The sequence below is a fragment of the Lepus europaeus genome, chromosome 4 (assembly GCF_033115175.1).
Source record: "Lepus europaeus isolate LE1 chromosome 4, mLepTim1.pri, whole genome shotgun sequence".
Lineage (NCBI taxonomy): Eukaryota > Metazoa > Chordata > Mammalia > Lagomorpha > Leporidae > Lepus > Lepus europaeus.
The window spans coordinates 111,848,250-111,863,480 of NC_084830.1; the positions used below are offsets into that span (position 1 = coordinate 111,848,250).

The 15,231-nt window shown below is 51.8% G+C and overlaps 1 protein-coding gene across 2 annotated transcripts in view; it reads left to right on the forward strand.

The window, feature by feature from the left end:
- SLIT3 (slit guidance ligand 3) overlaps positions 1-15,231 on the forward strand; it is a 642,896-nt gene that overhangs the window by 517,646 nt on the left and 110,019 nt on the right. For both annotated transcript variants that reach the window (XM_062188711.1, XM_062188710.1), the window contains exons 10-12: positions 646-717; positions 6,236-6,307; positions 10,181-10,252. In XM_062188711.1, coding sequence (XP_062044695.1) covers positions 646-717; positions 6,236-6,307; positions 10,181-10,252 — 216 coding nt within the window. The remainder of the gene's footprint in view (positions 1-645; positions 718-6,235; positions 6,308-10,180; positions 10,253-15,231) is intronic.

Sequence of the window (15,231 nt, forward strand, 5' to 3'; positions counted from 1 at the left end):
TTCCAGGGTAGTAGGGGTGGGAACGGAAGCATTTCAGGAAAGTCTGTGAGTGGCTGAAGCTGCAGATCCCAGCAGCAGCCCAGGGGAGTGGGCCCCTGAGGCCTGTCGGTGTCAGGAGCTGGTTTGATGAATATCAGGCTGGAAGCTTGTCTGTATCGCTGCTTCTCCACCGTATTAAAATGGCAATTGAAAAGCCTGGAAATGAAGTCAGCCATTGACACACCTGCCCACCAGCAGGGTGGTTGAGCTCTCCACTGAGTGGTGACATGGTTCCATGACAGAGCAGCGTTGCTGGCCTGTGAGCCATCACTTTCAGCTCTTCCTGCTCTTTATCCCTTTGACCCTTTCAATGTGCTTGGTGACTTCCTACAGCTTTCTCTGGGGTAGACAGCTGCTTATAATAAGCATGAAACCAAGATTTCCAAAGCTAAGTTATCCTTTCTTGCTTTCTCCAAGGAGAAGTAGACCATTTGGCTCCTTATATCACACCCCGGACATCCTGGATGTTGCACGTTTGCTGTCCCTCACCACCAGAACATGTGCCTTGTGATGAGAGAGGCTGTCCCATCGGAAAGGCCAGAGAACACGGCAGCCACTTGTTGACAGGTGCACGGTCAATTGACTCTTCTCTGCTCTGTTTCCTAGACGCCTAGAACAGAACTCCATCAAATCCATCCCTGCAGGAGCCTTCACCCCGTACAAGAAGCTGAAGAGAATGTAAGTGTCCCCTGGAGGGAGGTGAGCCCGTCTGTGTTCAGGTTTGGGGGTTGTTGGAACAAATGGCGGACACCCCGCCTAGGTGATAGACTGCCTCCATGCCCACTGGGCAGTTCCCTTTCAGTCCTGGGACACTCTCCTGAGATGGGAGGTAGGGTTCAGGAGTGTTGTGTGCAGAATTTCAGGGGTGTCACCTTCAACGTGGAGAGCTAAGTGTCTTGCCAGCTGGATCAAAGTAAGATGATCTGTGTGGGAAGCAGAGCCGAGTTGGCTTAGAAAATCCCCTATCACCGTTTTCATCATTTTCATTGTGCTTTGGTTTTGGTCATGTGAAGTGGGATTCTCAGTGGCTCCACATCTGTCTGCACCACCATTACACCTACAGCCGTCCACGAGACTAACACTGGGTGTCTACCGCAGGCAAGGTTCTATGGGCAGGGCAGTGAGCACAGATGGATTCTGCTCTCATGGAGCCTCCATTCGAGGGGGGGAACAGGAAATAAATAAATAAATATATATATATATATATATATATATATTTATATCTCAGAGGTGGAGAAGTGTTAAGAAGTAAAACCAAAAATGGGGAAGGCGGCTGAGAGTGATGGCTCTTGTAGGTGGGCTCCCCTACAAAAAGCTCTATGTGCAGGTGACTTGCGTGGAGGAAGGAGGGAGCCGTGAGCTCACAGGGAAGGCTGTCCCTGTAGCAGGCAGAGCAAGTGATCGGATGGTTTGTGGAGCAGTAAGGGGAGTGGAACAAGTAAGGGGCCCAGAGTGGGAGTTGTGTTGGGGGCATAGAAAGTTGGAGGCTGGATCACCTGAACCCTTTAGCCCACAGTAAAACTTTCTGTTCCTTCCAGCTTGGAGGATATAGGGTACACATGACTTCACCCTGATGATGCACAGTACCCCTGTAACCGGTGTGACTGCCCCCACTACATCACGTCACGCTTGATGATGTCAACTCAGCTGTACCTGCCTTGCCATGGCTGTCTTTGACAGTGTCATTGAATCATTGCCCTCGTCCCCAGCCACGGTGACAATGTTCTCATCTGTCGCCATCACATGATGACCTTGAACACTGCTCTGTGAATCACTCAGCCCTGGATGCTCTAAAGGGAGGCCAGCGAGGCTCAGAAATAGCCCAACCATTGTCATCATGGATAGAACGATTCTGGGGGGAGACTCCTTTCCCCTTTTCAGGCAGAGAAATCACTGTGTTTAGGACAGTAATCAAGATGCTGTTTGCATCCCACTTACTTTCTCTGCCACTGTCCCTGCCAGTAGCACAACGCATGAACTCAGGACTGTTTGCTACTTCTACATGAGGCAGAATCACCGGTTTCCCTTGAGTAGGAGAACCTACATTAGCAAGGTCTACTGATTCCTTTTATGTTAAAAATCAACATCCCTGTGAAACAGTGGCATCGGCAGGCTTTACCCTCAGATCACAGGAAGCCAGCTTCCCATTTCCTTGGAAATCCAAACCAAACCAGATTTTCTCCTGGTGCAATTCCAGAAGTGGAAACCAGCAGGATGAGCCAGTTCTCGGCACGGTCTTCTTCCCTCCCCTTGGCAGCATCCCTGCTGGAGGAGCTGTATAAATATAGGCCTTAATATTTAAAACCTTGGGCCATTAATCTCCTGGCATCTCTGCCTCCCCAGCTCACTCTCCATGCACAACTCCCTCCCCCAATTCATTTTTAAAGCCTGGCTTGATTATGTGGCCAGATAGTAATTTCAGTGAAAAATGACAAGTTCCGTCACTGCTTCAACCTATATCTCTTGCATGATTTAAGTCACTGCTCTAATTTTTTGTGAAGTCCAGGTAATTTAGAGCTTGGTTGTGCTTCCCTCTCCCTTCTCTTTCCTATTGGAGTTGCTGTGATCCGTGCATTCAGAATTCATAAGCCCTTCCCCGTCACGACCTACAAAGGGAATTTAATTTTTGATCACTTCTAATGCTACTGGTATTTACTATGATGCCCTCCTTTCCCCCAAGGGGATGATAGGAAGGAGGACCCGCTTAGACATTTTCAACTGATAAAGCCCTTTTGAGATGGGATGGCCGGCTACGTGGCAACAGTGGATTTCGGATCTCAAAGTGCCAAGTCTTCCTAAGAATGCCTGACCAGTTTATCTCTAAAATCCCAGAGGAGGAAATTTTTCTTTCAACTCTGTCTCAATTACATCTTTTATTTCTTTTCTTCTTCTTTTTTTTTTTTTTTTTTTGTAATATAGAATTCTCTATGAATGAATGGCTTTGTCCTGGCCTATTCCTAGTGGTCACCTTAATATGAAAAATAAAGAAACACCACTCACAGGTGAAGCTATTACCAAAGTAGGGAAGCCATTTGCAGGGAGACAGAGCACTGGATACCACCCCTCAGTCCTACGGGGCCGGTTTTCTGGTCCCCCTGACACCTGCGGCCATGCCTGTGTTGTGTGGCCAAGATGGCGGGTTAGGACTGCTCTGCATTCAGCTGCTGCTGGGTGGAGCAGGCTCCCCGGGAATTCCTGGTGTCTCATGCATATTCCCGGCTTGACCCCTACAGGCTCTTGAATTTGCCATCTCTGGTCTGAACAGTTTGGTCATCAGGGGACTGAGCAGGGTCTGAGACTGAGCCTAAAACATCGTGGCCTAAAGTATGAAGCAGCAACCGCGCCCCTGGGCATTACCTGGGGGGGTCATAAACATGCAGACTTCCAGCCCCTCCCTGAGTCGCACGACTCACACTCTCTGTGGGTACATTGTTAAGATTTTTTTTTTTAATTTTCTTTAAATGGGAAGAGAGGTAGAGATCTTTCATTTGCTGGTTCACTTCCCAAATGCTCACAATAGTCAGGCATGGGCCAGGCCACAGCCAAGAGCCCAAAAGTTAGTCCAGGTCTTCATTAGGCATGGACTGAAACAATGGAGCCATCATCTGCTGCCTCCTTAGCAGGAAGTTGGATTGGGAGCGAAGCCTGGACTCGAACCAGGCCCTCCAGTATGGGATGTGAGTGTTCTAAACAGTGACTGAATCACTGCACCAAGCATCCTCCCCTGCTGGTGCATTTTAACAAATACCCTCATGAGATTTGAGCGCCACTGGTCAAGAGTAACCCCAATGCCCAGGGTCAGTTCTAGGGCCACCTCACTGTGGATTGGGGTGAGGGGGTCAAGCGCCAAGGCCAGTGAGCTGCTGAAGCCTTCCTGTCTGTGCCGCTAGGTCAGTGTCTGTCACGTGAGATGGCAGGAAGCTGAGAGTCGGGAGGCTTGAGATGCCCACCTGAATGGCGGTTGAATCATTTGTGGCTCCAGGGCCCTCGTCTCTCAGCGTTGCTGTTTCCTTCCTGCAGAGTGAAGAATTCAGAGTATACCCTGTGATCTCATTTATTCATAGAATCTTAAAAAGTCAGGTTCACAGAAGCAGAGAGTGCAATGGTGGCTGCCAAGGGGTGGGGGCAGAAAGGTGGAGATCAGGAAGATGTTGATCCAAGGTGAAAGGAAAAAGGTCAGGAGACCTATGGTGCAGCACGGTGACTGTAGTTTATCACAGTGCACTGTGAACTTGAGAATCACTGGGAGGCTAGATTTTAAGTATTCTCACTACAAAATAAATGGGAAGTATATGATGCAATGCATATGTTAAACCTTTTGGTTTAGACATTCCACCGTGAATACAAATTTCCAAACATCTTAAATATATACAATAAAAAAAAAAAATGGAAAACAAGATAAAGTGACCACTAGCATTGATTCCCAGCTAAACTATCACTTCTCCAATTCCCACTCTCCAGCAGCTCCAAGACCACAAGACATCTCCCCTCGTGCTGTAAGTCGGGATGAGCCTAAAGGTTTAGCTGGAAACCAGTTTTTCTTCCCAGAGCTGAATGAAACAGAGAAATGCCCCCCTCCCCCCGCCCCACACACACTGGCACCAAGAACCCTGTTCCGTGCTTGAGGTCTAAGCACCTGGAAAAGATATTGTGCAACCTGGGGGAAAGACACACGGCAAGCCCCATCACAGGCCTGGTATGAACAGACCCCAAGTGTTTGCAAGGAATGCTTTGCTAGGCAGCCACGCCAAGGGCAAGCAAGATTAGAATAATCTCAGGTATTTGCTTGCTAAGACCCTTATACAAAAGTGGAGCGCAGGAGAAAAGCCCAGTGTAAGCTGAAGAGTTTGCGAGCACAATCTGTGGATTTGTTAGACACGACCTTGCCAGCTAAGGGGATAAACCAGGCAGCTGTGCCCAGGGAGCCTTAACCTGCAATGTGTCTCTAGACTGACAGGCTTTGAAAAAGGGGCGGGGAGAGAGCAGAGGCCCAGGCAAAGGCTGTGGCCCGGCCCTTTGGAAGGCTGTTAGACGAAGGTAGGAAAACAGACCCCAGGAGAGGCCGCAGCTGGCACTGCAGAGGTCAGGAGCTGGGGCCTGGCTTCGCTGGAGGCAGGTGCTGGAGAATCTGCTGGGATGCGCTTTCTTCTCCACATTCTCATGTCTGTTCCCCGTCGGCCCTGCGGGACCCCAGCCCTGCCTCTCCTACAGAAAAGCAAAGACGCGTTGATTGATTTTGTTTGAGAAAGAGAACTGGCAAGGTTTGTTGTCGCAGGAAATTGGAGCAGCTCCTCTTCCTGTGACAGAGGCCCAGAAGTCATCCTTGAGCTAATAATGATTGGGAGAGAGAGAATTTCCTCTCCACGAAGGGCCATCAGGGAGCCGAGTTTTCAGTAGTCACCGCGGTGCTGGGAAGTGGGCAGCCTCTCAGCCTCTGGGAAGGAGCTGACGAAGACCCCTCGGCCCCTGTGAGGCCAGGTCGGCTGCCCCGTGGCCCAGTGTTTGTCACATCCCTCTAACACGCATCATCCTTCTCACTGACATTGCCCAAAGCCTTGGGTGTGACAACCTCCCCAGGTCTGCTCCCAATGGGGAACACTGCCAGCCAGCCACAGAAACACGTCTCAAAGACACCCGAGAACCCACGAGTCACTTCCGTCACACTGCCCAGACAGGGAACAAACAGAGCCTTAAGTCACTGCTCAAAAACCTCCTCTTGGGTCATGGAGGAAAACTCACCGGAGAGGTGAGATGGCTCCAGACTTACTGGGAGAAAAGTGGGTCTTTGCTGGAGCGCAAGGCAAGAAGATGGTGCTTACAGTAGCCTGGCCTGCGGGTGGGTGAGGGCCCATTCCTGATTCATCTGTGCCACTCATTGCTGGATAATAAGACCCAAGAGAGAGCCCAAGTTGACTGGACATGCTTTTTCCACCTGCACAGTCGAGTTCCGCATGTCCGTGGTCTTACAGCCGAGCTGAGGTGCCACGGTGAGTAGCCATGCGGGCGTAGGCTCCTTCCTCACAGGGCAGTGGACTGAAGCCTCTTTCAGCTCCTTCTCATGCTGTAGGAATGCATTGGTTGATCTGTTAATTAATCCTTAGCCTTCTGCACGCCTGGGGCGCCTGGCTTGCATGCAGCAATGATTGTTATCACGCCGTTGTGCCGTGTTCTCAGCCTGGCCCGTTCATCTTTGCAGAGACATCAGCAAGAATCAGATATCGGACATCGCGCCAGACGCCTTCCAGGGCCTGAAGTCACTCACGTCGCTGTAAGTGGGGCCAGAGTGGGGGGTGGGGCGGGGGGGGGGGGGGAGTACCATGTCGGCATTTCTCCGAGGTCTTTATCAAGGCTTTATGTTCCCTTACGCACTTGTGGCAACCTGGTAAAGGAAACAAATATTTCTCCTGGGGAAATTGATCTTGGGGAATATTTCTACAACCCAAATGCATTATTTTTATTGATTAAGTGCCCAGCAGCTTTCCCAGTTATTGGCGTCTAATTCGAATGCTTCTTCCACACTCACCTCGCTGCCCCCTCCTCCCCTGCACAGCGCAGCAGCGCCCCCTCCAGGGAGAATGCCAGGGGAGAATTGCAATGCGCGTTTATTACCAGGCGCCCATTTCTTCTCACCCAGTCTGTGTGGCCTTGTGGAGGGAGACACTGATTTCCCTGCACTGAGTTTTTCAGGCGTTTTCTCTGGACCCACCTTGTAGCCATTGGTCTGAATGAGTATCCACCTGTGTCCTGGGGCCCTTGCTCTCCTGGGTTGGGAAACCCTTGGGCGTCTCACTTGGATCCACCCCCAGGGGATCCAAGACCCACAGGGGCAGGAAGCTGTAGGATTTTATTCCATCAGAGTCCCTGTGCGGGCCTGGGGAGGTCACTCGGGCTTCCCATCCACAAGAGGGACTGCAGTACATTTCCTCCCTAACATAGCCAGTGATGCTCGTGCTTAGAGTAATAACAGTAGCAGCACTTAATGAGCGCTGACTGTATACCAGGGACTCGTCTATGAATCTTAAGGATTAAAGTCTCACAGAAACCTTAAATATAAAGCCTATAGTCCTCTCTCTTTGACAGTTGAAGAGATTGGGTAACATATGCGCCACAAAGGCATGATTTTTTTTGGTTTGTTGGTTTGTGTTTTTGTTCGTTTGTTTGTTTTTGTTTTGTTGTTGTTGTTTTACATTATTTGAGAGACAGAGTGAGAACTCCCATTTGCTAGTTCACTCTCCAAATGCCCACAACAGCCATAGCTGGGCTGAGACCGAAGTCAGGAGCCAGGAACTCAAGCCAGGTCTCCCATATGGGTGGCAGGAATCTGACTACTGGAGCTGTCACTCCTGCCACTCTGAGTCTGTTTGAATAGAAAGCTGGTGTTGGGAGCCACAGGCAGGAGTTGAACCCCGCTCCTCATGTGGGATGTGAGCATTTAACCAGCGCCTTAACCACTGGGCTAAACACCTGCCTCACGACAGGATTTGCATCTGTCTTGTTCATGATTGTATCCCTGGCATGTCAAACTGTGTTTGATGTATAATTATAATAAAAAACAATAACAACTTGTTGAATGTAACTTATCCATAGTAAGAAGCAGAAAAGGCAGGATTTGGACCCAAGCTGCCTGGGTTCAGAACCCACACTCTGTAGTCCATGCTGTGGGGCCTGTAATATATCATCTAACAAAGATTTCATTGGCTGGCAGTATTTATAGCATCTCGTACTAACCCTACCAGGCCCCGAGCTCTAGCTAGGCTGCTCTGAGGGAAGCTGGGTGTATTTTGCATCTCTTTGCAACCTGTTTGCCTACGTTATGAGTGAACAGGTAACAAAATGCACCCTTACCCCACCCCAGTCCGTCGCCCTGGGAGGGGCTGACACTAGGGAAGCCTTGGATTCGGCTGCTGCCTGCTGCTTGCAGAGTAAATTAGTTTCATTTATCGAATAGAACATCTGGCTGGGATATCAAAGACAGGACTGTATGTGAGATTAGTGTCTGCTTATTGTCCTGCAGATCCCAGAGGAGGAGGGAGAGGGGCCGTCTGCTGCCAGGATCCTCTCTCCCGCCCCTCCTCCCCACTCCCTGAGCCTGGCTTTCTCCAGCCCGGACTTGGGAGCAGCAGTCTGAGGGCTCTGAGAAGCTTCCTGCTTTGCAGGAAAGGGAACTCAAGCTCTGGTTGCCAAGCGTGAAATTGACATGCCGCTAACGGATTCTGAAATGTTGTTTGGGCACTGCTTAAGTGAAGTGGCCTTCACCCCCGTTCGTTTCTTCATCTGTTTAGCCGACACCTACTATGTACTGAGCAGCAGATGAGGCTCTAAGAAGGTGGCCGTGAACTGCACAGACCAGCTCCGTGGCTCCGTGGAGCTTGCTGTTGGACATAAACACGCCCAATCCCAGCTCTGGAGTGACCCCAGTGAAGGGGTGCTGAGCCTTCATCCCATTCCTGTTAATTCACTCTCTCATTCATTCAACAAATACTTATTGTGCAGACACTGGCGTGGTGTTCTGAACGCCACACAGCCATGAATGAATGGGCCCTTCAGTGTCACCAGGGGCCTGCATTCAAGGGAACTGGGATGGAAGAAAGCAGGGGACATAACAATTAACACTACATATATGAGTGATGCGTAGCACTGACAGAGAGATTAAAACAGGGTCACCAATAGGAAGAACTTTAACTGAAATATGTAGAAGCCGCCCTTGCCTGGCCCGCCTTCTCCTAGCCTGGCCCGGGTAGTCTACCTCGGGTCTTGGATGGGATTCCAGGTGTGTGTGCCCCCAGGCAGGTGCGCCTCAGCCCGTGGGAGCCTGCCGGAGGGTGCTTGTGGCCCATCTGGCCTGGGATCTACTGTCCTGAGGCTTCACAGGTGCATGAGGACCCTGCTGCCCCCAGCCCCCAACTGCACTGTCCAACCAGCTCCTGCCACTCACTGCAGAAGGCGAGCAGTGACATGACTGCACTTGGCACAGTGAACAGTGGGACATTAATATGAATTACAAATGTGTGCCTGAGCCATCACGCTGACTTTTATTTAGTCATTAATTTGTTGAAACATTAATGAAACACAGCCGCAGGCTGAGCGAGACGCTCACTCTCCCTCCTGGTGGCGTCTGGAAAACGGGGGGTTTGGTTTATGGCTCCCATTTGCCATTTCTTCTCCTAATATTTTGCCTCCTCAAAGAAGCATCACAGCTTGGATTTGCGATCTGGGTGGGGACTGTGTATTGTATTCGTTCCCTGCACGACAGGACCTGAGATGGGATTTGTACCACGTCCTCCACACCTGGGTTCCCTCGGCCACGGAGGAGCGGAGGAGGCTGGACCCGAGCGACACAGACCCTGTGCTGTGGAAGGGAGCAGGGAGAGGCCAGCCGTGCTGAGGATGAGCAAGGGCCCGGCACAGAGACCCGCTGGGTGCTGGGCTGCAGAGGAAGCCCCGGGAGATTCCTACCCCAGGCTTCATAAGTCACTGCATGTTAGGGAGACAGCGGTGGGAGGGACACCGCAGCCCTGAAAGACAGAGGGGCCAAAGGGTTCCGGGTTCCTGAAACTCAAAAAGTAGGAAAAGTAAACAGGAAGTCACAGCTGCCATCACTCTGAGACCAGCATGCTCCCTTGTCTGTCCTGAGTGATCCAGGCCTGGCTGTATGGTCCCTAAGCCGTCTGGAGATGGCCCCAGATACCCAAAGCTCTGTCTGGGTGGATGATTAAAGGAGTCGGCTCAGGAATTCCTAGGATGCAACGGGATATTAAAAGGAAACGTTCTATAGGCTGCGCTCTACCTAATCAATACCCATTGAAGACACAGGGCCGGCGGCCTCCCACACGGCGGATTTACTGCCACAGTGTGAATCACGTTAGAGGCTGAGGGAGACACCACAAAGGGACTGTGTTTTCCTGTTGGGAGAGATTTACTGGGCGAGGCAGCCTGGGAGCGAAGCAGGACGGAGCCCATCGCTGCTCTGCTCCCGGCAGCATGGCCCTGGCCACGCGGGCCTCCCCTGCCGGGCTGAGAAGTGGCAGGGAATGAGGGGCTCCAGGCAGGAGGTACCCTGAGATCCTGCCCCCGAGCACTCCTGTGTGAGGGGCTCTGCTGGCCTCACGTCGCGGTGACTGCTGTCTCTGCTCTCTTGCAGGGTGCTCTATGGGAACAAGATCACCGAGATTGCCAAGGGCCTGTTTGATGGGCTGGTGTCCCTGCAGCTGCTGTGAGTAGGAATCCTGATGCGTTTGCCTTTCTGGGGCCCCGTGGCAGGCTCTGACCTCTCCACCTTGAGCCCTGCTCTGGAGAGTTCTTCTTTGGACTTTATGCACACCACAAGGGGGGAGAAGAATTGGAGCTGTGCGTGTCTCGCCTCCATTGCTGCTTTTGGGTGGATGGGGAGCCGGGGAGTTGCCAGTAGGAAGCCAAGGTCAATGTGCACAAACCTGAGTGAGCCAATCCAGAACTGTGGCCCAGGTGTGAGTCACTAACCATGGGTTTGGGCTGGAAACCAGGGAAGTGAGGAACCCTTCAAGAGGAGGAATCTCACAGGGGTGTGCTAAGAATTTAGAGGAGGAAGACATTGTCACACCCAGTCCCAGCACCGCGGAGGAGGCCGAGGTGAGAGGTGAGCTGCTGATGGGCGTGTGACCTTGAAGTAGGCAGGGGTGGGGGTGAGATAAAGGAAGAGCGGAAATCAGTCACCGAGGTGACGCTTTCCAGGTAAGAGCTGGCTGAGGGAGGAAGTGTTTATTTAAGTGAAAGGATGATTTATTTGCATGTATTTCATTCTGGTCATTTGAGCTTAAATGTTTGAAGAAGATAATTGAAGTCTGAAGTGGAGAAGGAAGGAAAGGAATTTCGCCGATACTGTACTTGAAGCCTTTATGGTTGGGAGAGAATCGTCTGGTGTGTGGCTGCGTGGCTGGGGCAGCCCCAGGCACGTTCTGTGACTATGTGGCTGCGTGGGTGCAGATGCGCGTGCCTCTCTGCTCCGTGACCACTGTGATTCCTCTTGGTGGCAGAAGCTGATCTTGCAGTGGGAATACCGTATCGCAGAGGGGGAAGTGACTCACGCTCATCACACAGCACAACAGGAGTGGAGCTGACACGGCTGGGTGGTTCAGGAGCCTCCCAGCCTCGGACTCAGAAAGTATCTGCACACAGGTGTGCGTCTGAGCACAGATGCATATGTGTGCATGTATCTTTTTTTTTTTTTTTTTTTTTTTTTTTTGACAGAGTGGACAGTGAGAGAGAGAGACAGAGAGAAAGGTCTTTCTTTGCCATTGGTTCAACCTCCAATGGCCACCAGGGCTGGCGCGCTGCGGCCAGCGCACCACGCTGATCCGATGGCTGGAGCCAGGTGCTTATCCTGGTCTCCCATGGGGTGCAGGGCCCAAGCACTTGGGCCATCCTCCACTGCCTTCCCGGGCCATAGCAGAGAGCTGGCCTGGAAGAGGGGCAACGGGGACAGAATCCGGTGCCCCGACCAGGACTAGAACCTGGTGTGCTGGCGCCGCAAGGCGGAGGATTAGCCTAGTGAGCCGCGGCGCCGGCCTACATGTATCTTTTTAAAATCACCTCCAGGTCACAGACAGCTAGGAAGAGGCTCAGGGCCTCCCTGCTTCCTCTGTGCAGTATGAGTTTGCAGGCCAGAGAGTTGAGCTGGGTCTCTGAGCAGGTGGGAGGCATAGGAACAGGCCTGGAGAGAGAAATGTGGCAGCATGTCTTGCATGGTTGATGCCCAAGAACTCTTCAAGGAGGAGGAAGTGAGACTTTTCCTCCAGCCCTTCCCACATCACCACTTCACTCCCTACTCTGGCCTTATCCACTAAGACCTTCCCCTAGGACAGCAGAATAATGCTGGGATGAGACGCCTCAGCAAGTCTCTGGGCAGCAGATCTGCCCTAGCTGTTGTCAGGTTTGTCCAATGAAGGTGAAAGCAAGAGAGAGGGAGAAAGATTCTTTCTCAGCATCTCCTGGCTCTGTCTCTCCACTGGTCTTGTCTGTGTGTCTCCGTGTGGGCATTTCATGCTCACAGAGCCGCCCATTGGGGCTGTTTGTTAGGATCACACAGCAGGGCTCTGCGGAGAGCTGGGTGTTTCACAGAGGGTGCTCTTTGCTTGCAGCAGGGAAACCGTAAGTCATAACTACCATGGCGAGGCTGGCCACTGGGGATACCAGTCCCCTGAGAGCAGGGCACCAGCAGCATCCTCCTTCAGGTCGGCTTGGGGTGCTGTAGCTCGGCAGGCTGCTGGGGATCTCCCATTACAATCTGTGCGTTTAGATATGGGGGAAATGTAGATGTAGATCGAAGTGCCTAGCACTTAAAGATGCGTATTTGCAGAAGAAATGTATCCCAGCTCCAAGCTGACAGCATTCATGAGGCTAACAGAACTCACAGGACGTGGCATGGGCTGGGAAGGGCAAGGCCGGTTGAGTATCACCATTTTGAGCCGATGGAAGTGAGTAGCTGGGGGTGACAACAAAGCACCTGTCCCCACATCAAGACCAGGGGTTGACACAACTCAGTGCAGACTGACTTCCCACCAGGCCTCGAGTCACTGTTACTGGGTTTTGACCTGCTGCCCAGCAGTTGGAAAGCAGGTTCTGATTAGATCTCATTCAGCGGTCAGCCCACTGTGGATTGGGTTTCTCCCCGTTAGAATGGAGACGCTCAGATAAGAAGGTTCTGATTAGAATACAGTCTGGGTGATTTGCTCCCCCTTTGACTCTAAGCCTTGTTGTAAGAGGTTTGTGTCTTGCTTCTTTCTTCTCTCGGGTTCTTGGCAGATCACAAGGCAGTGCTGTGTGCTGGACAGTTCCTTTCTGGCCTTTGCAGAGCTGTCAGTAACAACAGGGAAGGCTGTGGTTGCTCGTCCTGCCCTCTGCCCTCTCTGTTTCTCAGAACTTCTCAGCCTTCCCCCCAGACACGCCCCCTCCGGCATGGGAGATTGTTTGGGCGTGATCATCTGGGCAGGTGGCCAACATGAACAGTACAATGTCTCAGAGTTTCTCCGTCACTGCAGCACATGAGTCTACTTGGACAAGCTTTGGCAGTCCTGGGAGATGCACCTGCATCTGGTCCCCTGTCCTCTGAAGCCTCACAAGGGTTACCTTCTTTAGTCTAAGTTCTAAAATCTTAGCGTTTGAAGGAACCCGGGTGCGCTAAACACAGCCTCCACTCAGCTGGTGCAGAAATCCCTCCCTTCCCTCTCGGACAAACCTGCCTACCGTCCACTTTGCTGATGCTGCTGATGGTTTCTGTAAGCCCTCCCAGTGTAGTTAGAAGGTTAGAGGGTTCTCATACTAAACCTCAGACATGGCTTCTGTCATCAGGAGTTTGGAAGTGGATAGCAGGTCTCCCTGTAACCTACAGGCTCACTTCCCGCAGTCTGTATCGCATATGCCTGCACTCCTTATTGATGCCCAGCAAAATGTGTCTCTGCAGGGGGTGCACAACAGTCTGCCATCTTCCCGCTTAACACAGGCACCAGGAAGGGGATTGAGTGCCCATGTGGATAGCAGGAAGTGTGATTAGAGCTGAAATATTCCATCCAGAGGCATCTCAAAACCCAAGGTTAGAACAGGGTTTATCGGGGAGCACGTATCCCAAATCCAGAGATGGAAACAGCTAAATGACCAGAGAAATAGCCTGTCCTCACCTCACACACACTCTGTCCTCCTCGCTGGAGGCCCAGAGCCAATGGAGCTGCTCCCCTCCCTTCCCCTGCCCACCCAGGGCCATGGGCTCCTAGGGCATCTGTGGAGATGGTGGTCCTTTGTTGGCAGCCAACCAGCATACTGCCATGTCCCTTGTCTCATGCCGCAGAGGCCTGTACTCCCTAGAGCTGGAAAAGTGGTCAGTGTGTCCCCAGAGCTGCCATCTCCTCCTCCTCTGGGCAGCTGCAGCCTGTGTTGTCACAGCTCCTCCTGCCCCTGCCCCAAGGAATAAAGACCACTCACTTGGTGCTCACTGATTGCATGGCACGCACTGGAAAGTCACTCAAGTAGAGAGGGCAGCCAGTTGAGGTGGAAGCTTTTAGACCTGCTCTGGGATGTCTTAAGCCAAACCATACTGGAACAAGTTCAGACAACCCAGACACCTGTTGTTCAATTTTCTTGGAAGGCAGACAAGACCATTTGAGGCCTGTGAAGTCTGCCAAGCAACATGCCAATTATAGAGCAGTGAACAAACTTCACTCCCTGTAGCTCACTTTCCCCACTGTGCCACAAGAACCGCTTACTATTGTATCTAATAATAGCAGCTAACATTGATTGACTACTGAATATTCTCAGGACCAGTGCTGAGCCATTGCACATGTATGCTGCCATGGAATCGTTACAAAAACACAAAGAGAATGCCATTATTGACAGCCTATTTTGCAGATGAGGGTTAAGGAACTTGACCCATTGCTGCTCAGCGTGTGAGTGATGGAGCCAGCGTTGGAGCCTGGGCGATCTGACTCTAAAGTCCTTTCTCCCAGAGAATTCTTTAGACCCAGTCACAGGCAGATCTGCAGAGCCTGCTTTATGATATGCAGACTGAAATACCTCACTGGTTTAAGCCAAGGGAAAGGTGCGGTGGAACAGTTAGTCACCTGTTCTGGTTATGGCTCAGGATGGGTCATGGGCTGCCGTCTCCCTGGAACTCTGGTTTGTTGTCATCAGCCACTAGTGTGTGCCCTGAGCTTTCCTTTGTGAGAGCTTCTTGTTTGTAGCGGCCCAGCAGGGTGGGATGACGAGAATGCCCTCCTGCAGAAGCAGGATGATGTAGTAGAACATCTCCCCCCCCCCCCCCCCCCCCGTGCACCTGCTGCTTCCTGAGGAAAGCCCCCAGAGAGACTTACATTCTGGAATCATTTCATGCTTGGTCATGGAGTGCATGGTTCACCAATCTTTTTTTTTTTAAGATTTATTTATTTATTTGAAAGGCAGAGTTACAGAGAGACAGAGGCAGAGAGAGAGAGCTTCCATCCGTTGGTTCACTCCCCAAATGGCCACAATGGCTGGAGCTGGGCTGATCCGAAGCCAGGAGCCAGGAGCTTTTTCTGGGTCTCCCATGTGGGTGCAGGGGCCCAAGGGCTTTGGCCATCCTCCAGTGCTTTTCCAGGTCATAGCAGAGAGCTGGATTGAAGCGGAGCAGCCCGTACTTGAACCAGTGCCCACATGGGATGCTGGCACTGCAGGTGGCAGCTTTTCCTG